General features: G+C 41.8%; 1 protein-coding gene across 17 annotated transcripts in view; it reads left to right on the forward strand.

Moving 5' to 3' along the window:
* Positions 1-25541, forward strand: part of DTNA (dystrobrevin alpha) — a 393012-nt gene that overhangs the window by 218940 nt on the left and 148531 nt on the right. For all 17 annotated transcript variants that reach the window (XR_012244518.1, XM_073631546.1, XM_073631548.1 and 14 more), the window contains exon 3: positions 14663-14743. Coding sequence is in view for 16 of the 17 variants with exons in the window: in XM_073631546.1 (XP_073487647.1) it covers positions 14663-14743 (81 nt within the window). In the remaining variant the exon portion in view is untranslated. The remainder of the gene's footprint in view (positions 1-14662; positions 14744-25541) is intronic.

Below are 25541 nucleotides of genomic sequence, written 5' to 3' on the forward strand. Positions count from 1 at the left end.
TATATGAAATTTCCAGATTCAGTAGAAATACAAAAACCTTTTTGTTTTTTTTTGTTTTTTTAGCACTTTTTTTAGTATAATAAAGAGTTCATGGTAAATAGCCTTACATTGCCTTTAAAATTTCAAAACATGTTATAAAAATGTATTACAATGTCAGTTCTTTGGTTTCAGCTGATATCTGGTGTCCTTTGTAAAGCAGCACTCAGAATGGAAGAGGGAGGAATGTGAACCTGCTGATAGACGAGGAGAGCAGTTGGATGACCCTGTCCATGTACTGCTGTTACTTTGTCTATTCTGCAAACAAGTAAATACGCCCTGTTGCGTCATGTTGGCGAAACCAGTCAGTGACCAGCATTGCTGGAGCAGAGTAACGCCCCTAGCTGCCAGGGGAAAAACTCCCTCAATGAGGGCAGGGGTAAAGCTAAGGGTAAGGAAAGACCAATTCTGGTGGTAGGGGACTCAATTATTAGGACAGAAAGGGCAATCTGTCAAAAAGACCTGAAGTGCCGAACTGTATGATGTTTACCAGGTGCTTGGGTTTGGCACATCACGATCTGGTGGACAGATTATTGGGAGGGGCTGGGGAGGACCCAGCTGTCATGGTACACGTTGGCACGAATGACAAAGTCATAGGAAGATGTAGTGTCCTAAAAAACGATTTTAGGGACTTAGGGGCTAAATTGAGGAATAGGATCTCCAAGGTAGTATTCTCAGAAATACTACGGGCACCTCGAGGCACACCAGAGAGGCAATGGGAAATTAGGGAAATTTACAAGTGGCTGAGGAGCTGGTATAGAAAGGAGGGGTTCGGGTTCCTGGAGAACTGGGCTGACTTCTTAGTCAGTTACTGGCTCTTTAGCAGGGGCGGACTGCACCTAAATGGGGAGGGTGCAGCTTGGCTTGTAGAGAAGATGGCCGAAAAGTTAGAGAGGCTTTTAAACTAGGTGATGGGGGGGAGGTTCCAGATGTAGAGATAGTCAGCGTGGAACAAGGTACAGAGGGTAGTATTGGGGGTATTAGTGGTAGGCTGACTAGAGTACCTAAACCCAAGGTAAGTAAGTTGACAAATCCAAATTGAAGCCTCATAACAACCAACAAGATGGTAGTATGTGAATGTTCAAAACTACGAGGCTTGTATACCAATGCTAGAAGTCTGGCTGACAAGATAGGAGAACTGGAGTTGCTGATGTACGAAGGAGAATTTAGATTTTGTGGGAATTTCAGACTTGGTTTAACAGCTCTCATGATTGGCTGGCAACCATTCAGGGGTATTCCCTATATTGCAGAGATAGGGAAGGTAAAAAAGGGAAAGGGGTATGCCTGTATATCAAGAATTATGTGCAAGTGATTGTGAAGGATGGGGAGAGGAGGTGGAATCCTTATGAGTAGAGCTTCGAAGGGAGGAAAGTAAGAGGAAATTAATACTGGGCGTATGCTATAGGCCCCCTAACCTGAGGGAAGAGGGGGAGGCGGACCTCCTATCACAGTTTGGAATGACGGCAAGGCTGGGAAGCGTCGTCATAATGGGGGATTTTAATTATCCAGATATAGACTGATCAGAAGGAACCGCACATTCGTCTGTGGCTCGTCATTTCCTAAATATCTTACAAGACAATTTCTTGGGTCAGATGGTGAATGCACCAACAAGAAACAATGTGTTACTAGACCTATTGATTACTAACAATACAGACCTGATCGCAGATGTGGAAATACGGGGGAACTTTGGAAATGGTGACCACAGGTCAATTCGTTTCATTATAAATCACAGATATAGGAAGCACAAGGGTAATACAAAGAGTTCTGAGTGTAGTAATAAATGGGCAGTACTTGGAATAGTCCAGAGTGGAAAGTGGGGTCCCCCAGGGTTCTGTCCTGGGACCAATCCTGTTTAATCTATTCATAAACGATCTGGAGGATGGGATAAACAGCTCAATCTCATTATTTGCAGAAGATACAAAGTTAATTAGGGCAATAACTTCTACGCAGGATGTGAAAACCTTACAAGAAGACCTAAACAAATGAATAGGGTGGGCAACTACATGGCAAATGAGGTTTAATGTTGAACAATGTAGAGTAATGCATTTGGGTGCCAAAAATATGAATGCAATTTATTCACTAGGGGGGGAACCTAGGATGGAAAATAACCTGGGGGTCCTAGTAGATGACTGGCTCAGCAATGGCATGCAATGCCAAGCTGCTACAAGCAAAGCCAACAGAATATTGGCATACATTAAAAAGGGGAATCACTCCAGAGATAAAACCATAATTCTCCCACTATACAAGACTCTGGTCCGGCCGCACCTGGAGTATGCCGTCCAGTTCTGGGCACCAGTCCACAGGAAAGATGTGCTGGAACTGGAGAGAGTCCAGAGAAGGGCAACAAAGCTAATTAAGGGACTGGAGGATCTCTGATATAGGGAAAGTTTACAAGCATTGAACGTATACTCTCTGGAGAGGAGACGCTTGAGAGGGGATATGATCTTAATGTACAAATACCGTACTGGTGACCTAGCATGGGGAAAAAACTCTAAAGTGAAAGGGAGTTTATAAAGACACGTGGCCATTCACTAAAATTAGAATAGAAGTGGTTTAACTTGAAACTGCGTAGAGGGTTCTTTACTGTCAGAGCGGTAAGGATGTGGAATTCTCTTCTACAAGCAGTAGTATCGGCAGGGAGCATCAATAATTTCAAAAAAATATTAAATGGGTACCTCAATGACCACAACATACAGGGGTATACAATGTACTATTAACAAATGCGCACACACACAGGTTGTACTGGATGGACTTGTGTCTTTTTTTAAACCTCACCAACTATGTAACTATAAAGTTCTACTGTTACTGCACTGGAGGTCAGGGACCCGATTGGTCTGTTTCACAGGGGTTCCTGCTGGATCATAAGACTGTCTAAGCAGTATAACATTCCTTTGGTAGGTAAAACCGTTCTAATATATTGTAATACCTCGGATTGCGAGTAACGCGGTTTAACGAGCGCTTCGCAATACGGGCTATGATTTTTAAAAAATGCTGACTGCGAGTGTTGTCTCGCAAAACAAGCAGGATTCAAGACTCTGTGTGCAGTACCGCATTTGGCCAGAGGTGTGGGGGCACCAGTAATACTCAGAGCCATTCCATTCCTGAGTGTTTCCAAGCCTTACCGAGTCTCTCCGCCCCCCCCGCCCCCCCCCCACCTCTGACCACATGTTATGCTGCATACAATAGAAGTCAATGTGGAACGAATTATCTTTGTTTCATTGACTTCTATGGGGAAACTCGCTTTGATATGCGAGGACTTTGGATTACAAGCATTCTCCTGGAACGGATTATGCTTGTAATCCAAGGTTACACTGTATTTCAGCTGCGTATTTAGCTTCTTCCTTGGAGTTTAGCATTAAAATGATAGGTTGTTTAAAGCCAGCTTCTTCCTTGGAGTTTAGCATTAAAATGATAGGTTGTTTAAAGCCCAACTCTGGACAAGTGGGGCTGTGCCTGCTTTGCAAGGGGTAATTGCTCATTTATGCTGAGGAGAAAAATAAAAGGAAATGTACCAGTGGTACAATCCAGTGGTTTAGGGTCCTGACATCATCAAGACCGGAGCAGGATCCATAGTCCTAAAACACAAACGGACAAAAATTTCCCAGCACACTTACCAGGTAGCCTGCAAAAAACAAATTGACCCGAACGATTCACATGAAAACAGAGTTTTTAGTTGCATGCATTTGCAAATATATGTGGAGGCGACAGAGTCTACATCAAGGCTCCTCTGTGTACTGTGGGCCCTAACTCTACATTTTTGAGAGTCACCAAATTGGAGCATAGTGGATAAATTAAGGGCAGGTTTGCCTGGAGGGAGCCCACACCTCCTTAAAGGCAGAGACACATTAGACTCCCAGCAATAGCACAATGGCGGCTGGAGAATTGGGGTCATTTTCATCTTTTTGTATAGCTTGTTTGCTAGGTTTGGCATGGGGACACATTGGATGCCTCCAGCTGCCATTGTGCTCTTGCTGGGGATCCAGTATGAACCTGTGTTTTTAAGGAGGTATGGGCTCCATCTAGGCAAACCTGGCCTTGATTTATCCACTGCTATATATGATCCAATTTGCAAACTATCAAAAATGATCGTTAGGACAGCAGTACACAGAGGTACCTTGAAGTAGGCACTGCGGCTTCCACATATATTTATATTGTATATATTCATTACACACACAGTGATAGATTTCAAGCATTTATTTCTTTTAATTTTGATAACTATGGCTTACAGCTAGTGAAAACCCAAAATTCAGTATCAGGAAATTTTAATATTGTGAAAAAGTTTAATATTGTAGACTCATGGTGTCACACTCTAATCAGCTAATTAACGCAAAACACCTGTAAGGCTCTGTTTCCACTACTGCGACTTGTTTTGCGACTTGACACATATCAAGTCGCATGACAAGTCAAAACCCATGTATTTCAATGGTCCCCGTTCTAATTAGTGCGACTCAAGTCGCAACGTCTCCAAAAAAGGTTCTTGCACTACTTTGTTCCGTCTTCGGTGCGACTTGGTCTCCATAGAAAGGTATTAAGTCGCAATGCAGTCGCATGTACATGTCTGACACCGCGACTTTGTTGCGACTTACACGGAAGTCTACGGAAGCACATGATCTCTGCTGCTCCCAAATACATCACTTCCTATATTGATGTACGTGAGTATGGAAGACAGGAAGGGGAAATAACTAAGCAGGATAAGGAATTACATCACTCTGGCTAAATCGCAGAACATCAAAGTTGCACAAAGTTGTTTTTAAAGTCGCATCAAATCGCAACATAAATCGCATTGTAAAGTCGCAGTGTAAATCACGTGACTTTGGGGACGCAATAGTGGAAACAGAGCCTAAAGGCTTCCTGAACCTTTACATGGTCTCTCAGTCTGGTTCAGTAGGTCACACAATCGAGGGGAAGACTGCTGACTTGACAATTGTCCAGAAGACAGTCATTGACACCCTCCACTAGGAGGGTAAGTCACAAAAGGTCATTGCTAAAGAAGCTGGCTGTTCACAGAGAGCTGTATCCAAGCATATTAATGGAAAGTTGAGTGTAAGGAAAAAGGTGCACAAGCAACAGGGTTAACCACAGCCTTGAGAGGATTGTGGAGCAAAGGACATTCAACAATTTGGGGGAGATTTACAAGGAGTGGACTATGGCTGGTGTCAGTTCTTCAAGAGCCACCACACACAGCCGTATCCAGGACATAGCCACTCCTGAACCAGAGACCACGTCAGAAGCGTCTTACCTGGGCTAAGGAGAAAAAGGACTGGATAGTTTGCTCAGTGGTCCAAGGTCCTCTTGTCAAATAAAAGTAAAGTTTGCATTTAATATAGAAATCAAGGTCCCAGAGTCTGGAGGAAGAGTCGAGAGGCACACAATCCAAGTTGCATGAGGTTCAGTGTGAAGTTTCCACAGTCAGTGATAATATGGGAAGCCATGTCATCTGCTGGTTAGGAATAGTCCCGATGTTCGAGTCGAACTTAAGTTTGACTCAAACATCGGGTGTTTGTTCAAATGAACATATGGGGCGCTCCCGGGAAGTAAGCCCGTTGCGGAGCGCCCCATAATGCACTGCATGATCGCAGTGCATTGACAGCTGCTGATTGGCCAAAGCATGCACCTGACCTGTATGCTTTGGCCAATCACAGCGTGATGTGCTGTAAGAGCCATGATTTGCCAAAGGCAGGGTGCCATGGCTCAATCAGTCCACGCCCCACACTTTATAAGGCTGCTGCTTACACGCGGCCATATATAGTGAATGAATTGAGATTAGGCAGGTAGTTAGTGTAGTGTGCAGTCAGTCAGTGTAGTGTATATATAATACAGTTCAGGATATATAGTGCACTCAGTGTAGTATATATAATGCAGTCAGTGTAGTATATAGTGCAGTCGGTGCAGAATATATAGTGCCCTCAGTATAGTATATATTGCAGTCATTGTAGTATATATAATACAGTGGAGAATATATAGTGCAGTCAGTGTAGCATATATAATACAGTTCAGCGTATATAATACAGTGGAGAATATGTAGTCAGTGTAGTATAGGGATGGGCCGAACACCCTCCCCATTCGGTTCACACCAGAACATATGAACAGGCAAAAAATTTGTTTGAACACCGTTGAAGTCTATGGGACACGAACATGAAAATTCAAAAGTGCTCATTTTAAAGGCTTATATGCATGGTATTGTCTTAAAAAGTGTTTGGGGACCCGGGTCCTGCCCCAGGGGACATGTATCAATGCAAAAAAAAAGTTTTACAACTGCCGTTTTTTCGGGAGCAGTGGTTTTAATAATGCTTAAAGTGAAACAATAAAAGTGTAATATTCCTTTAAATTTCGTACCTGGGGGGTGTCTATTGTATGCCTGTAAAGTGACGCATGTTTCCTGTGTTTAGAACAGTCTGACAGCAAAATTACATTTCTAAAGAAAAAAAAAAGCCATTTAAAAATACTTGCGGCTATATTGAATTGTCGGTCCGGCAATACACATGAAGGTTCAATAAACAAAGTAAGTGCAGCGCAAAAAGAATGATCAAAGGGAAATGAATGGTCTAGTCATATATAAAAAATAAAATAGTTCATTTGTAATAAGGGATGGCTCTCTTCTGGGGACACTCGTACACAGCTCTACTCCAGGCAGTATGTATGAAAAAAGATTGTGCTTACCAGATCCAGTTGACCCCTTGGTTATAGGGGGTCAAAAACAGCATGAATGGATCTGTGGCAGAACTGCTGGGCTAGCTGTCATCTACAGAGATCCCCTCAGGTCTATGGTGTGGAGCTGATACACTGCTGTATGTTCTTTCTCAAAGCATGGCGATATCCATGGGAGAGAGGGGTCCGTATGGAAAGACCGGGCAGAGAAGCAGTAATCCCCAGGGAGAGTAAATGAAATAAAAAACATCTAAGAGCGATCCATAAAAAAACAATATTCCAAGTTTATTTGGTAAAGGTGAACAGGGAGAGGACGCTAACAGAGCGCCACTATATGTAAAATACTATACGGCAGTGTTGGATGATGAGACAGGCTGTTCGCATCTGAACAGCTGTTTAGCAAGAGAAGGCTGCGGGTGGCGGCGGTCAAGCAGTGCCGCCCTCGTACGCGGCGTTACGTCAAAAAGACTTCATCAGCGAGGGTGGAGTGCACCTGTCACCCGTAGAGCCTTAATATACCCGCTAAAACACAACAGTGGGAGTGTCAAACAGCCACAGGACCGTAAGTCCCCAATGGAAAATCCTCTTCTGAGATCAATGGGGACATCATCCCAATACAAAAAAAAAAAAAAAAAAAAAGGAGGTAATGAAAAGTAAAAAGAACCTGGTTCCGCACAGCTAATGGAATAAAAAGCAGTGAGGCCAGGACTTATTATTACAGCGCAAAGAAATATCAAGAATTACAATGTAGCTGCAAGAATATGTGTAATAAATGTATGCTAAAAATGTATAAACAAAACTTTAAACATTAGTGTGACCCATAGTGCACCCGCAGCGTTCTCCAGCTACTGGTAAAAAATCTTATTTTTACACGTATTGATAAGTAAAAACACACACCTGCATAGAAATAAAAACACAACAATAAATGAATGGGTGTTAAAATACATAGTAACAAAAGCAATAAAAATAACATAATAAACACACAATAAATAATCAATACAGGGTACATTATGTCATTTGTTAGAGATAAAACAATTTAAATCAAACTCCACATTAAGTCCTCTCGGGACAGACACCCTGGTTTCATGTATCCAGAAAGATTCTCTCTGGCTGAGATGTCTGATAAAATTACCCCCCCTCCAATGTCTAGTAACCTTTTCTATCCCCCAGAAAAAAAGCTGTTTTGGATCCCTATTATGATGAATTCTGAAATGTTTGGACACCGAGTGAGTTTTAAGACCTCGTTTGATGTTACTAACATGTTCAGAAATCCGGACCCCCAGTGATCGCGACGTTCGTCCGACATATTGAAGACCACAAATGCACTGTAGCATGTAAACCACGCCCACAGTGTCACATGTGATAAGGTTTTTAATTTGGTAATTTTTGCCAGTAGAATGTGCAGTAAAAACTTTCTTCCTCTTGTTATTGGATTTACATTGCCTACACGCAGGACACATAAAGGTTCATTGATAAAAACGGCATGGGATTCCCCCACAGGGGAACCCCCGAACCAAAATTTAAAAAAAAAAAAGTGTGGGGGTCCCCCCAAATTCCATATCAGGCCTTTCAGGTCTGGTATGGATATTAAAGTGGTGTTCCACCCAAAAAAAAAAAAATGCATAAATGTGCCTAAAAAAAAAAAAAAATTTGGAAATTTTTTTTTTTTTTTTACTCACCTCTAAATGCCTGTTGCTAGGGGGTCCCTCGTAGTCTGCCTCCTTCAGTGCCTGGGCTGGTGACATCACTTCCCCTCAGCACAGGAAGGGCTCAGCTCTGCCCCCTCCCTCTTGTCAATCATGTCGGACAGGTCCCATATGATTGCGCAGCGATTTATGGCCGAGCGCCCACAGTTGCAATGCCGGCACCGCCGAACGGAGGGGGAGACGAGCGGGGCTTCCAATCCCCCGCATTGCTGGACCCTGGGACAGGTAAGTGTCCAATTATTAAAAGTCAGCAGCTGCAGTATTTGTAGCTGCTGACTTTTAATTTTGTTTTTTTTGTTTTTTAGTGGGAACTCCTCTTTAAGGGGAACCCCACGCCAACATTTTTTAAAAAATGGTGTAGGGTCCCCCTCAAAATCCATACCAGACCCTTATCCGAGCATACAACCTGGTAGGCTGCAGGAAAAGAGGGGGGGTATTAACCAAAACATATTCAAGCTATAGTTATATAATGGATATGGGCTGAAAGTACACACTCTCTCAGGTTTAATTTGCAGGTATGTACATCCAAATCGGAGAAAGGGTTTAGGAATTACAGCTCTTAAGAAAAGTAATTGGACAATTGAATCAAAAGCTGTTTCATGGCCAGATGTGGGCTTCTCCTTTGTTATTTCTTCATCAATTAATCAGGTAAAAGCTCTGGAGTTTATTCTAAGTGTGGTACTTGCATTTGGAATCTATTGCTGTGAACCTACATCATGCTTTAAAGGAGCTGCTAATGCAAGTGAAACAGGCCATTGTAGGGCTTCAAAAACAAAACAAATCCTTTAGAGAGATAGCAGCAACATTAGGAGTGACCAGATCAACAATTTTATTTGCACTGGTGAGCTCAGCAACATAAAAAGGTCTGGACATCCAAGGAAGATAACAGTGGTGGATGATCGCAGGATCCTCTCTATGCTAAAGAAAAACCCATTCACAAGTCAAGTCCAGAAAAGTCAAGGACACTCTCCAGGAGGTGGGCGTATCATTGTCAAAGTCTACAATCAAAAGAAGACTTCACAAGAGCAAATACAGAGGGTTTACCACAAGGTGCAAACCATTCATAAGCCTGAAGAATAGAAAAGCCAGATTAGACTTTGCCAAAAAACATCCAAAAAAGCCAGACCAGTTCTGGAAAAGCATTCTTTGGATTTGGATTAATCTGTACCAGAATGACGGGAAGAATAAAAAGTGTGGAGTAGGCTTGGAACAGCTCATGATCCAAAGCATACCACGTCATCTGTAAAACATGGTGGAGGCAGTGTGATGGCATGGGCATGCATGGCTTCAAGTGGCACTGGGTCATTGGAGATTACTGATAATGTGACAGAAGACAGAAGCAGCCGCGTGAATTCTGCAGTGTTTAGAGAGATACTGTCAGCCCAGATTCAGCCAAATGCAGCAAAGTTGTTTGGACAGTGCTTCACAGTACAGATGGAAAATGATCCAAAACACACTACAAAAGCAACCCTAAAAAGAAGTGGAATATTCTGGCTGAGTCAATCACCTGTTCTCAACCCAACTGAGCATGCATTTCACTTGCTGAAGGCAAAACTAAAGGCAGACAGACCCACAAACGAAGAACAACTGAAGACAGTTGCAGTTAGAGCCTGGCAAAGCATCAGGAAGGAGGAAACCCAGTCTTTGGTAATGTCCATGGGTTCCAGACTTCAGGCAGTCATTGCCAGTAAAGGATTCTCAGCAAAATATTAAAAATGAACATTTTATTTATGGTTATATTCATTTGTGCTTTCACACTGGGGCGGTGCGCTTGCGGGACATCATCACTTTTTCTTGTTAACGTGTTCTCTGCCGCTTACCTGTAAACGGCTACAACACCAACTAATAAGAGTATGTTGTTTGAATAGTAACTTGAAAAACACCATATCCCTTGTGCTTCGAGCCCACGTTACTCTGTCAACACATTTCTGTTCCCAGGAGAAGAGCAGCAAATGTAATGAAGGGGAATACTGGCTAATTGATTATCAGGCTCTTGTTAGAGCAAGAACGAAAACTCTTTGACAATACCACATAATTACTGAATAATTGCCTTTTAAAATGCTCACAGTTGAAAACATGAGCTGGAATCATGTAAGTCAGTGAAAGGTGAAAAAAATAACAGAAGGAATATTATTTCTCACAACGCCTGGCTCCACCACAAATAGGTTTTCCATAGAATACACTTAATACTATTCAGTATATACTATGGGAATAAAGTTAATGATGCATGGAATCCTGTAGGACCACGACAGTCCTGCACATATTTATGCACACCTTCACTCAACATGTGTGTGTGTGTGTGTGTGTGTGTGTGTGTATGTATATATAATATATGTATGTATGTATGTGTGTGTATTTGTATGTGTGTATATATATATATATATATATATATATATATATATATATATATATATTAAAAATTGTCCAATAATCTTTATGTGCAGCCTAGAATGGGCCAGTAGCTAGGGTTGGTTGCAGGGTTAGAACAGTAGTAACCAACCTTAGTATTTGCAAGTCCAAGTAACAAGCCTTTCTTATTTGTTCCTTTTTGGTCTGTGGAATGACATTGTTGGCATTTTGTTATATCTATTTCATAAGTGCAACCAAGTAACCTGTTCGGGGGGAAGTGGCGCCGCCCACCTCCCCCCAATCCATCTGCCTGACCCATAATCTACATGCTGGACGCATGGATTCCAATAAGGTTTTTTTTTTTTTTTTTTCCGAAGCACATGATTAGAGCTGGGGGCTATAATTGGCTTAAAAAAGGGTGGAGCAGGGGGGGGGGCTGGAAAGACCCTCCCCCCCCAAAAAAAAAATGGAGCACTGGGCTCCACTGAGTTCTGTCCTAAGGTTGACAACACTGCTCCTCCATAGATATATGATGGTAGGTGAGTGTTGTCACCCTGGGTCATAAAGTCTGTTACAGCTGGATGACCAAATCAAAAAAAAGGAAATAAGGACTGAAAAAAATTTTAATTAATGCATCCACGACATCTTAGCACTGATAAGCCAGTTTTGCAGTCAATATTCAGGAAACACTATCAAGGGATTTCAATAAAGCGGTTTCTCTAGTTTTCTGGAGGTATGGCCTTTTCTAGTTTCAAAATGCCCTTTGCCTGTCTCTTTGTGCCTCTTCAAAAGAGCTTGAATAGTACATTTAAAACTCCAGCCTGCTTTTAAAACTTTGCCTGGGGAGACCTTTCTGATGCAGTATAATTACCTTGAATCTTGTTACTGTGCTCAGCCTTTTCATGGTGTATGACCTGTGACCTGAAACTATCTTCCATAACCTCATCTTAGTAGCAGAGTTTGGCTTCTCCTCACCCTAAATTAAGCCTCCTACACAGCTGTTTCTGTTTCAGTTAATGACTGTGTTTCAACCTACATATGAAATTGATAATCATTAGCACCTGCTTGGTAGAATTGGTTAATCATACACCTGACCCCAATCCTACAAAATCCCTGACTTTGTGCAAGTGGAAGAATTGATGCTGGTATGAATCCAAAGTAGTCAAGCCAAATATTGATTTGATTTAGATTTTTCTTTTATTTGCTCACTTTGTAGTTTGTAAAACAAACAATTCAAATATTTATTTCTAGAAGTATACTTATTCTTCTATGTGTGTGTTTGGAGCAGGCCTTGGGTAGAACTATTGGAAATGGGAAGAAACTCAATGGGGTTGATTTACTAAAGGCAAATCCAGTCTGCACTACAAGTGCACTTGGAATTGCAGTCACTGTAGATCTGAGGGGAAGATCTGAAATGAGTGCAATCTCTGCTGATTTTATCATCCAATCATGTACAAACAAAAATTCTGTTTTTTATTTTCCTTGCATGTCCCCCTCAGATCTACAGCGACTGCACCTCCACGTGCACTTGTAGAGCAAAGTGGATTTGCCTTTAGTAAATAAACCCCAATGTGTCTCTACTGACAACAATACAGAGTTTCTCATCATTATCATACAAGCCATAAGCCCAGCTTCTTTGTTAAAGAAAAGAAAGGTGATTTTACGCAGTAGCCTAGTACATGAGGAATAATCCTCTGAATATAGTGCAATCTAAACAATAATAAGGATAAATAATGAAGTGCAATATTTGCATGTGAATATTGTATCACTGTAAAGTAAATATAAAATAATAATATCACATAAAAAGTTGTGACAAGTAAAACTGAGCACTTCAAATAATCACATAAATCAATAAAAATGCCTAATGTGGAGTGCCAAAAAACCTATTAGTAAGTAGTGTGGCAATAACAACAGTAAGAAAGTGCATATAGAGTGTTAATCCAAATAATAATATATGAAAATGCTATGTCCATATGGTGAGATGGACTGTTCTTAAGAGTCACAGATATGAAAAGGTATAAAGATGATCCAGTGGGTTGCTCATTAATAATGTGATTCAGTGATGCTGCCCATAAATAACTCCATGTAATTTCTCCTGGATGTGGTCTCACAGAACTCTCACCTTAAAGCTGATGAATAATTGCATCTATGAGTGAAGGTGTATAGGTGTTATCGCTTTTGGGTGCTGTCGATGAAGCCTGTTGTGAATTTCTCCTTTAAATTCCTCCGCCAGTGTCTCCTAAAAGGCTCCGGTATCGCCACAGCAGTGGCAGAGGGAAAAAGAGAGAAAGAAAGGCCTCCACTAGTGTAGTATGTTTAAACAATAGGGGGATATTTATTATATGTCTAAAGTGGACTCTTACATTGTAACAAACGTTTAAAAGCAGATGGAAAAAGTAGTGACTATGTGGCGTTCTCGGCGCCCTCTCACTTTTCCTCCTGGTGCATTTATTATATATTATACACGTGATCGTGTTGTAACGTGTAGGGAGTGGCCGGATCGAGATGTACATATTGTTTTAGTTTGTGTTGTTGTGAACACTATAGATTTTGCTGCAATTATCCTACATTATTTTTTCACCTTTAATGATTCACCACTGATAGCACGAAGGACACTCACTACTCTAGCACCTTTGTTAAGACAGGCAGTGTACTTATCTACAACAGATAATGAGATCTGCCAGTACAGTATAGACAGGGTTAATTGTGATAAACATTAACTTTCCAGCCCTCTCTGCATAGCAAAGGAAAACTTTTTTTTGTTTTGGGAGTCTTGGAGGTTTCCTGGCAAAGTCTCACTGTAAGTCGCACGACTTTCAGGTTGCAGCAGTGTGAACCAAGCCTAAAATGTAAGCAGCAATAGTCATGCTATGTGAATGAGAGCATGTAACGAATATAAAGTAAGTGTTATCCCAATTTGCTGCAAAAGTTGAAATACATTTGAATGATCCTGCACACAATTAGTCTATATCCCTAATACAAACTTCTTTGAACTCCTGTTTTTTTTATTTTTTTTATTTTTTTGCAGAACTGCAAACTTTCGTTTTATCATTTTGAGATGTTTGACTACAATTAGCACACGGTTTCGGTCTATTGCGCTGCAGCAAAAGTTTCCAGAACAACAAATCTACATGTCTAAAATCAGTAAATAAATTACCGTATTTTTCGTTCCATAAGACGCACCTGACCATCTAGGTTTTAGAGGAGGAAAACAAGAAAAAAAATATTCTGAACCAAATGGTATACTAAAATATTTACCAATGCCCATGAAATGCAGCCTGACCTGTGTCAAACAAATGCAGCCTGACCATTGCCATAAATGCAGCCTGACCATTGCCATTGCTCGGGCCGGTCTTCCTTCTCAGCAGGTGTTGGGCCGGGAGATCGCTCAGCACTCGTGGGGGCCTGGGATGTCGGTCTTCCGGGACTAGCATTGTGGCGGCGGGGGGCAGCGGTGGGGGGGTGGTGCCTGTTGTATATTCGCACCATAAGACACAGACATTTTCCCCCATATTTTTTGGGGAAAAAAGTGCGTCTTATGGTCCGAAAAATACGGTATCCTTACAGCACATAGGGTTACTGTGACTAGGCACAGTGATCCTGATAATTCCTCCTAGCCTCTACACCCTTCCTAATGGGGTCCTTGTTCCACCCAAGGTCCCATAGCAGTCATGTGGGTATGTAAAAACCCTGTCTGCATATTAAACCCCTTACTGCCCATAAAAGTGCTTTCTAGCAGTTGTGTTCACTTAATAAATTACATGGCAGAAAAAGTGGAACATATACAAAAAGCCATCATTATTCAAGTGTGCTTAGGGTAGCATGATGTCTAAACATATGAGATGAGGCATCCTGTAAGCAATAGTCTTTTGAGGATGTACTGTGATACATAAAATGACACCTAATGTTTTATATTTTTCAAGGGGCTCAAGATCTGGATCGTATTCGTCTGTCTACATACCGAACGGCATGTAAGATTCGATTTGTACAGAAGAAATGTAACTGTAAGTAAAATACTTAACTCATTTCTTTTCATGGAAAGTATAGCCTGTGTAGCATAGATTTATCATAATGTACGGTTCACTCGATTTTTCAATGCAGATCTTCTTTTATCTTTTTTTTTCTTTTTTCTTTTATCTTTTTTTTTTTTTTTTTTTCCCATCCAGTTTTTGTATTCGTTTTTTTCTTTTGCTGTCTGTGTACCACAGGGGAGATTTCTCTTTAATTCTTGTTGCATAGCCAAAACAGGAAGTGAGAGGAAATCCCGTCAACATGAGGAACTCCTGCGGTGTCACCAGAACTAGTGTTCCCATTGAAGGATTCCCACTGTTATTGTTCTCAACTCAAAATTTGAGGTTATATTTTTCTTTCACCTTCGATGTTATCAGTAGACAGGACAAATAGAGAAGGTGAATCTCCCTAACGGGCACAGACAGCACTAAAGACTCACAGGTGCTCTAATCTCTCTCCACTCAAAACTAAAAAAAAAAAAAAAAAAAAAAAAAAATTTGCCTGTAGTTACTTTAATTTAATTAAATTCAATACAATTTCTGTGTAATTCACTACACTAGATTCCAGAGAGTTTTTTTATATGTATAGTAGGTGAGTCTTATATCTGAGCTTTGGCAATCATCTCTCTCTCTCTCTGACTGGTGGCTGAGAGGCCTCCTAGGACTGGCACTTTAATAAATAGTATGCTTCCTGTATGATAGAAACAGCACCCACAATGGATGTATTGGTGTTCAGGAATACATCTATTGCATTAAAACATGTAAAGTATAGGAGTTCGCAGATCACCATATTAGACGGGAGTGGGGTGGACTGTCTGCACTACTATGCCTTGGTGGAAAAATAAACTCCAGGTAGGTTGGTTTGGTTTGCAAGGCTTCGTTTTAACTGAGGTGTACCCATAAGGGACACCTACAGATATAAATTTATAATTGCATAAATTGACTGGATCAGTTTTTTTATTTGTTATAGCCACAGCCAGTGGAGGAAAGCCGCTTGACAATCCTCCAGTATGGGTGTGGGTACCAGTCAGCTGGACTGGATTTTCCTGGCTAGCTGCTATTAGTTTTACAAAATTAAGCACAGCAGAACATGTACACATTTGCTAAAATCTTGCACTGTGCGTAAACATTACTGTGGGGGGCAGAGGAGACTACAGGGAGGGGGTGATGTGGTGGAGAGGACAGAGGATACTGCATTGGGGGAGGGGCGGGGTTACAGAACACTGCTGTGTGGGGGAGGGGGGGAGAGGACAATACAGTGGGGGGTGATGTGAAGGGGGAAAAGGACACAGCATTAGGGGGTACAGGACATTACTGTGGGGGGGGAGGGGGCAGAGGACACTACATGGAGGGGGGGGATGTGATGGGGCAGAGGACACAGCATTGGGGGGGTACAGGACACTACTGTGGGGGTTGGGGGGCAGGGGACACTACAGTGGAGAAGGGGTTATGTGAAGGGGGCAGAGGATGCAGCATTAGGGGGTACAGGGCACTACTGTGGGTGGGGAGAAGTAATGTGAAGGGGGCAGAGGACACTGTGTTAGGGAGGTAAAGAACACTACTGTGGGGGGAGGGGGGCAGAGGACACTACAGTGGAGAGGGGGTTATGTGAAAGGGCAGAGGACACAGCAATAGGGGGTACAGAACACTTATGTGGGACGAGGGGGCAGAGGTTACTACAGTGTGTTGGGGGGGGGGATGATGTGAAGGGGGCAGAGGACACTGCGTTGGGGGTTACAGAACACTACTCTGGGGGGCAGAGCAAACTACAGTGGGAGGGTGATGTGAAGGGACAGAGGACACTACTGTGATGCAATCTTTTAATTGGGAGTTTGGTATTTTTTTCTTTTGTCGTTTTGTTTTTTTACAGGCTTATATGCGTATACATTCACACCAAGATCTGCTATGATGAACGACGGTTTCATGCTTAAACCACTTACCGACCGCCACACGACTATATACGTCCTGACTTTGAAGAGGGATATCTTGGTAATGACAGCAGCTGCTGCCGCAACCGAGGTATCCATCTCTTCAGGCAGCGGTTCGGTTAATGATAATGGTGGTCTCTGCAGTCGGCAGCGGCGGAGGCGATCGGGACCTGTCCATGGCTGGGTATGGAGACGAGTGAGGCTAGGATGGCCCCCAACCCGTCTCCATACCATAGCAGGGCGGAAGCGACGTCAAAACTGCACTTCCACCCATACGTCTTAAAAGCAAATTTTTCTGTTGTCATTTTTTTCAAATGACAATTTTTTTTTTTCTTTTATTGCATTTTAGTCTAAATATGAGATCTGAGGTCTTTTTGCCCCCCGATCTCATATTTAAAAGGACCCGTCATGCTTTTTTCTATTACAAAGGATGTTTACATTCCTTGTAATAGGAATAAAAGTGACCGAATTTTTTTTTTTTAAACAGTGTAAAAATAAATAAAATAAAATAAAAAATAAGAAAAAAAAAATTTCTAAAGCGCCCCGTCCCAAGGAGCTTGTGCGCAGAAGCGAACGCATATGTGAGTAACGCCCGCATATGAAAACGGTGGTCAAACCACACGTGAGGTATTACCCCGATCGTTAGAGCGAGAACAGTAATTCTAGCTCTAGACCTCCTCTGTAACTGAAAACATGCAACCTGTAGAATTTTTTAAACGTCGCCTATGGAGATTTTTAAGGGTAAAAGTTTGACGCCATTCCACGAGCGGGCGCAATTTTGAAGCGTGACATGTTGGGTATAAATTTACTCGGCATAACATTATCTTTCACAATATAAAAAAAATTGGGCTGTTTACTGTTGTCTTATTTTTTTATTCAAAAAGGTGAATTTTTTCTTAAAAAAAAAAAAGTGCGCTTGTAAGACCGCTGCGCAAATACGGTGTGACAAAAAGTATTGCAATGACCGCCATTTTATTCTCTAGGGCAGTGGTCATCAACCCTGTCCTCAGGGCTCACTAACAGGCCAGGTTTGCAAGATAACTGAAATACATCACAAGTGATATCATTTGCTGCTCAGTGATTGCAGTATTCTAGTCTGCATCTCCCCAAGGTAATACATAAAACCTGGCCTGTTAGTGGGCCCTGAGGACAGGGTTGATGACCACTGCTCTAGGGTGTTAGAAAAAAATGTATAATGTTTGGGGGTTCTAAGTAATTTTCTAGCAAAAAAAAAAAAGTGTTTTTAACTTGTAAACACCGAGTCTGAAAAACAGGCCCGGTCTTTTAAAAGCTACACTAGTTGGTCAAACACCTAACTATCACACCTATATAAACTTTTGGAACCTTCCATTCCAAAACTGTGGACATTAAAATGGAGTTACCCCCAACACCTTATAACTGGCAAGGCTTTCCACAAGATTTTGGAATGTGAGGTCAGGTACCGATGCTAATTAAGAAGACCCTGTACACAATTGGCCAATTAGCCCCAAAGTTAGTTATAGGGTTGAGGTCAGGGCTCTGTGCAGGCCGCTTGTGTTCCTCCACACCAAAACTTGTCAAACTATGTCTTTATAGACCTGGCTCTGTGCACAGGAGGTACAGGTCAAGCAGGAACAGAAAATTGCCCTCCTAGAACTGTTGCCACAAGTGCACATTTATCTAAAATGTCTTTGGGTCGGGTCACACTACAACTACTTGGGATCCGACTTGTCAGCCCTCAAGTCACCCCAAGTCGCTTGAGTTTGGAATATGCATTATAGTCAATGAGAGCGTCTTAATGTACACTACTGAAGTCGCTCCGACTTCAAAAAAGGTTCCTGTACTACTTCAATCCGACTTCTAGGCAACCTGTACCCATAGAATTCAATGGAAGTCGCCTCCAAGTTGGATCTCTATCTATACTGAAGCGACTTTACAGGAAAAGAAATTTGTTTACCCAGGCAAACCCCTCCCTCCCAGAGAGCTGATTATTCTGTGATTGGCCACAGCCAAAGTCGCCTGTCCTGGAGGCGACTTGAAGTCACGCTGTAAGTTGCTTAAAGTCACGCTAAAGTCGCGTTGAAGCCGCGTTGAAGTCGCCTTGCAAAGTCACGCTGAAGTCGTGTTGCCCCTGTGTGAATCGGCACTCAGTGTTTCATAGTAGCCTTCACTGGAAACATTTGAACACAATTATTTAGCCATACAGTCTGTGTTTGAGACCCTGTTAAATACTATAAATGATGCATTCCATGGCAGGAGAAACCCACAGGCGTACAGTTATTGGGGAATTGAATTTACACTCTGGTCTAATGGTGCTACATATTTAACCATTTTCAAGCCCCTGCTAAATATTTAGCATTGTCATTAGCAGCAGGGTACTAAAGTAATTCCTTTAGTCGTGTTTTGATCTGCTTGGATATAACTATGAATGTAAATCAGAAGTAGTGCTGTGTAAGTCACATAAAAAATAGAAGATTGCAGGTGATATAAGTGTTGTTAATAGCAATTGATCTTAGATGTTGGTATTGATGTGCTAGAATTGTTGCAGAGCTTTCATAGTAGATGACATTTTGCTCATCATTGTAATGCTTATGGATTAGGAGGGAACACGACATTTCAAACCCAGTCCAGCCCCACTTTATCAGTTGTGTCATTTGATGGAAACCTTGCATGATGTTTGTAGAGTTTTTTTCTCATATCAGGTAATTAACTTTTCTTCTCATCAGTGCATTGATTCTCAGTATTGTTTGTACGTGTTAATTAGCACATCTTGCCAAAGAGACTTTTCTAATTTTGACTGACAATGAATTATGCAACCTGCTCTTTTTACTAAAGGAAGGCATTCATGATCAGAAGATCACTTCTGTCATCAGCTCTTTGTAGACACCTTTTTGATCTGAAATGTTAGCTTTAGGTAGTATTCCGTTTTAATACCAATCATTTATATGCAAAAGAAATAATCATTTACGTTTTTTCCTTTTTGGTCTGAACATTTTTGTGGCATGTTTAAAATCAGACCTGTTACATTCAAGTCCCATCCAACTTATGCATATTGCGTTGATGTGCATTTGTAATACATATTTTTGACTATTTTCTTGCACCTTCATGCATATTGCACAGCAACATATTAAAATGCATGTATTTTTAGAATGAGAGGGGTGAGGGGCCCTCGTATTTAGAATGAATGTTTGACTGAACATATGTAGAGCACCCTGACCCCCAGCATCGGGATGGGCTGACATTTCTCCTCAGGATGCTGGTTCTTAGGCATTGTGGGTGCTGACAGTTGCAGAAAAGATGAGCACCAGTCACTTTTAGTATGAACAACAGAAAAATGTGGGAGAGAGGGTTAGGGCACTGGATACCCTAGGACAGTAGGCAGACAGTTCAGCAGACTCCAAAACAAAATGGCCCACTGCAATACAGAACAAGGGCCTTAGGCCATCAACCCAATGTTCTGTACAGCTGTCTCCTATAGCAACCAAAAACTCAAAGCGCCGTACAGGGTTTCCTTGGCTAAGTCCCTTTTTCACGCTTTCCCAGCCTCTCCTCAGTCCCTGACCAATGAAGTGTGACCTCTGGTACTTCATCTCAGAACTCTGTCCTTCTCCTTATGACTCAACAAGAGGCTCTCTCTGTCTGGCAGAGCCTCTCCCATGCCCCCATGCAGCAAACAGGCGCTCTCTGGCAGAGCCTCCAGCACATGGCCGGGCCTTAGACCAGCCTCACCCAACACAGCTGTTCCTCACACATCCAAGTCTGGGTGGGGGGACCTCAATCACCTAACTTCATCCAAATATGCTCTCTCCCAGCATGCACAGTGGCCTGACACTCCTACTGATTGACTGAACAAGATATGCATATTCATAACTCAATCTCGCTACAGCTCATCATACTAATGCCAAAGGCAACAGTGCCACCTATTGACAGAAGGGATGAACCACAGTTAAACCAAGCTTAGGAGAAAAACCAAATGATCACAAAGACTAGAAATCAGCCAGGTTAGAACTAAGCACGGCTAAATTTACCAGTATCACCTGTTTAAGACAAGGGTGCTACACATACAGTATCTCACAAAAGTGAGTACACCCCTCACATTTTTGTAAATATTATTTCTTTTCATGTGACAGCACTGAAGAAATGATACCTTGCTAAAATGTAAAGTAGTGAGTGTACAGCTTGTATAACAGTTTAAATTTGCTGTCCCCTCAAAATAACTCAACACACAGCCATTAATGCCTAAACTGCTGACAACAAAAGTGTGTACACCTCTAAGTGAAAATTTCCAAATTGGGCCCAATTAGCCATTTTCCCTCCCCGTTGTCATGGAACTCATTAGTGTTACAAGGTCTCAAGTGTGAATGGGGAGCAGGTGTATTAAAGGGGTTGTAAAGGTAAAAATTTTTTCACCTTAATGCATTATATGCATTAAGGTGAAAAAACTTTTGACAATACCGCCGCCCCCAGCCCCCCCGTTTTACTTACCTGACACCCCGAATCTCTGCTGCTCGTTCTCGTCATCTCCATTGCAGCTCAGCCTGGTCGCTGATTGGCTGCAGTGGATGGATTGAAAGCAGCGCAGCCATTGGCTCGCGCTGCTGTCAATCACATCCGATGACACGGCGCGCCGGGGGGCGGGGCCGAGTGATACAGCGAGCGGCTATAGCCGCCGGCTGTATCACGGGAGCGCGCCCGCAACAACTAACCACCATGCGAGGGAGCTCGCATTAAGGTGGTTATTTCTTGCGGGGAGGAGCTGAAACAGCCGCCGAGGGACCCCAGAAGAGCAGGTTCGGGGCCACTCTGTGCAGAACGAGCTGCACAGTGAAGGTAAGTATGACATGTTAGTTATTTAAAAAAAAAAATAAAATTACCTTTACAACCCCTTTAAATTTAGTGTTATCACTCTCACTCTCTTATACTGGTCACTGGAACTTCAACATGGCACCTCATGGCAAAGAACTCTCTGAGGATCTGAAAAAAAGAATTGTTGCTCTTCATAAAGCTGGCCTATGCTATAAGAAGATTTCCAAGACCCTGAAACTGAGCTGCAGCACGGTGGACAAGAACATATAGTTTAACAGGACAGGTTCCACTCAGAACAGGCATCGCCACGCTCGACCTAAGAAGTTAAGTGCACATGCTCTAAAAGCATAGCGGAATTATCATTATCTCATTATCACAATTGCTCTTACTTCTTACATATTGGCTGTTCACTTAATGTGGACAGGATAGGATCTAAACTCCGTGCTTTGTGTTCTGCCGCTCCTGGTGTCAGATCAGCATAATGCAACTAGCATGGAACATACCCCTCAGGATATTTACCAAAGTAAAAGTAATCCACACATAAATATGCTAACCACATTTTTACTACATATCCTGATGTTCTGGGAGGCAAATCCTCTTTCTAATCACAGGATTTAGCAAGCAAAACAAATTAAACCACTAATATTTCTAGCTAACTAATATCTTTTTTACACTACTATTATTTCTAATGTACATATGTTATTTGGTCAGACTGTTAAATAAAAAAATATATGTTTATGAATGAATTTTATCTCTTTTCTTAAATTACTGAATATATGAAATACAGTGCCTCGCAAAAGTATTCACCCCCTTGGCATTTTTCGTGTTTTGTTGCCTCAACCTGGAATTAACATGGATTGTTTAAGGATTTGCATAATTTAAGTTTCAGAACATGCCCACAACTTTGAAGATGTTTTTTTTTTTTTTTTTTTTTTTTTTTCATTATAATTATTATTGTGAAGCAAACGACAAATAGGACAAAATAACAGAAAAAGCCAATGTGCAAAACAATTCATCCCCCAAAGTCAATACTTTGTAGAGCCACCTTTTGCAGCTGTCACAGCTCCAAGTAGCTTTGGATAAGGCTCTATGAGCTTGCCACATCTTACCACTGGGATTTTTGCCCATTCCTCCTTGCAAAACTGCTCCAGCTTCTTCAAGTTGGATGGTTTGCACTTGTGAACAGCAATCTTTAAGTCTAACCACAGACTTTTTATTGGATTGAGTTCTGGGCTTTGACTAGGCCATTCCAACACATTCATGTGTTTCACCTTAAACCACTCAAGTGTTGCTTTAGCAGTGTGTTTGGGGTCATTGTCCTGTTGGAAGGTGAACCTCCGTCCTAGCCTCAAATCACACACAGAGTGGTACAGGTTTTGCTCAAGAATATCCCTGTATTTAGCACCATCCATCTTTCCCTCAACTCTGACCAGTTTCCCAGTCCCGAACGCTGAAAAACATCCTCACAGCATGATGCTGCCACCACCATGTTTCACTGTGGGAAAGGTGTTCTTTGGGTGATGTGTTGGGTTTGCACCAGACATAGCATTTTCTTTGATGGCCAAAAAGTTCAATTTTAGTCTCATCAGACCAGAGCACCTTCCTCCATACATTTTGGGAGTCTCCCACATGCCTTTTCACAAACTCAAAACGTGCCATTTTGTTTTTTGCTGAAAATAATGGCTTTCTTCTGGCCACTCTACCATAAAGCCCAACTCTATGGAGTGTATGGCTTATTGTCATCCTATGTACAGATACTCCAGTCTCTGCTGTGGAACTCTGCAGCTCCTCCAGGGTTACCTTCGGACTCTATGCTGCATCTCTGATTAATGCCCTTCTTACCCGGTCTGTGAGTTTTGGTGTGCGGCTGTCTCTTGGAAGGTTTGCTGTTGTGCCATGTTCTTTCCCTTTGGTTATGATAGATTTGATGGTGCTCCTAGGGATCATTAACGATTTGGATATTTTTTTTTTTATAACCTAACCCTGACTTGTACTTCTCAACAACATTGTCCCTTACTTGTTTGGAGAGTTACTTGGTCTTCATAGCAGTGTTTGGTTAGTGGTGCCTCTTGCTTAGGTGTTGCAGCCTCTGGGGCCTTTCAAAAAGGTGTGTGTATATGTAATGACACACAGAGCATGTGCCACTTGCACACAGGTGGACATCATTTTACAAATTATGTGACTTCTGAAGGTAATTGGTTGCACCAGAGCTTTTTATGGGCAGTTTTGATGCGGTAAACATGTTTCCTATATTGTCCCATATACAATCACTTGTCTTTCAGGTGCAGTTCACACCTGCATCGCACAGGAATGTGATCCATGTTCCTGTGCGACTTTCAGCTGTTTCAATTGTGCCTGTAGTTTTGCATTGTCAGGGATGATCGATTCCCCAAACTATGGCCCTCCAGCTCTTGCGGAACTACACGTCCCATGAGGCATTGTAAAACTTTGACATTCACAGACATGACTAGGTGTGATGGGATTTGTAGTTCCTAAACCACTGGAGAGCCATAGTTTGGAGACCCCTGCCTATGTCTGTTTTCTTTCACCTAGCTTGTCCCCATTCGTCAAAGGGACAGGCAACTTCTTGTTCCGAGGCACATTGTGTTCAGTTCACCATTTCTTCTCTGTTACTGCACAAATGTGGGAGTGCTAATGTGATTAGAGACTGCATGGTGGTCTTTCTATTAATTGCTCTGCCCCTTTGTCTTTGTCAGATCTAATTACTACTTAGCTCTCACATGCATCAGTACTAGACTGAGAGGTCTTGTGGGATATATAGTTTCTTCACAGGAAGTTTCAGTTCTTAGACTACAGAGAGAGGTCATGTATTAACCTGTGCAGTGCCATGCTGCATGCCTCAGGTTTGGACACAAACAGAAACTGCTGAGACAGGAATATGAAGATTTACTTACTCTAGGCATTGCATACAAGGCAACAAATGACATTACAAAACTAGATAATCAGTGCACATCTTATGCAGGTGAAAAACATAAGGTGCAAGTAAGAAGGTTTAGATTGCCCTTAAAAACAGGAATTGCACTTGTTTTTGCAGCTGAATACAAATCTATGAAAAAAAAAGACTGGTGTCTAGAGGAGCAGGGTGTAAATAAGACTGCACCAATATTTACTGGGCGCAGGGGTTGACAAGAGGAGTCACAAGATGCTCTCTTGTTGAACTAACCATCATCTATCTTACTATAAGTTTTTTTGTTTGATCTCTGTACGTCAAAAAAGCACAAAATATGAAAATGCAGTGTTCTGCCTTCAGTGGCTTATTCTGGGTTCACTTTTATATAGTCATAGTCGTGTAAAATCTGGTAAAAAGTAACCTGTGATAATTGGCTTCATATATTGTACAGCTTTGCATTACTTATGTGGCTAATAATAATGTGTGGGTTACTGTATGGCATTCATAACCATTCTTTTTGTTTTGGCATCTACAGTATTCATACCCCTTGAAATTTTCCACATCTTGTCATGTTACAACCAAAAATGTAGATGTATTTTATTGTGATTTTATGTGATAGACCAACACAAAGTAGCACACAATTGTAAAGTGAAAGGAAAACGATAAATGGTTTTATTTTTTTTTTACAAATAAATATCTGAAAAGTGTGGCGTGCATTTAGCCCCTTTACTCTGATACCCCTAACTAAAATCTAGTGGAACCAATTAACTTCAGAAGTATACTAATAAGTAAATAAAGTTCATCTGTGTGTGTTTTAATCTCAGTATAAATACAGCTGTTCCGTGAAGCCCTCAGAGGTTTGTTAGAGAACCTTAGTGAACAAACAGCCTCATGGAGGCAAAAGAACATACCAGACATGTCAGAGAAGTTTAAAGCGGGGTTAGTTTATAAAAAATATTCCAAGCTCTGAACATCTCACAGAGCACTGTTCAATCCATCATCCAAAAATGGAAAGAGTATGGCACAACTGCAAACCTACCAAGACATGGCTGTCCACTTAAACTGACAGGCCGGGCAAGGAGAGCATTAATCAGAGAAGCAGCCAAGAGGCCCATGGTGACTCTGGAGGAGCTGCAGAGATCCACAGCTCAGGTGGAAGAATCTGTCC

Source organism: Aquarana catesbeiana, linkage group LG05 (assembly GCF_042186555.1).
Source record: "Aquarana catesbeiana isolate 2022-GZ linkage group LG05, ASM4218655v1, whole genome shotgun sequence".
Lineage (NCBI taxonomy): Eukaryota > Metazoa > Chordata > Amphibia > Anura > Ranidae > Aquarana > Aquarana catesbeiana.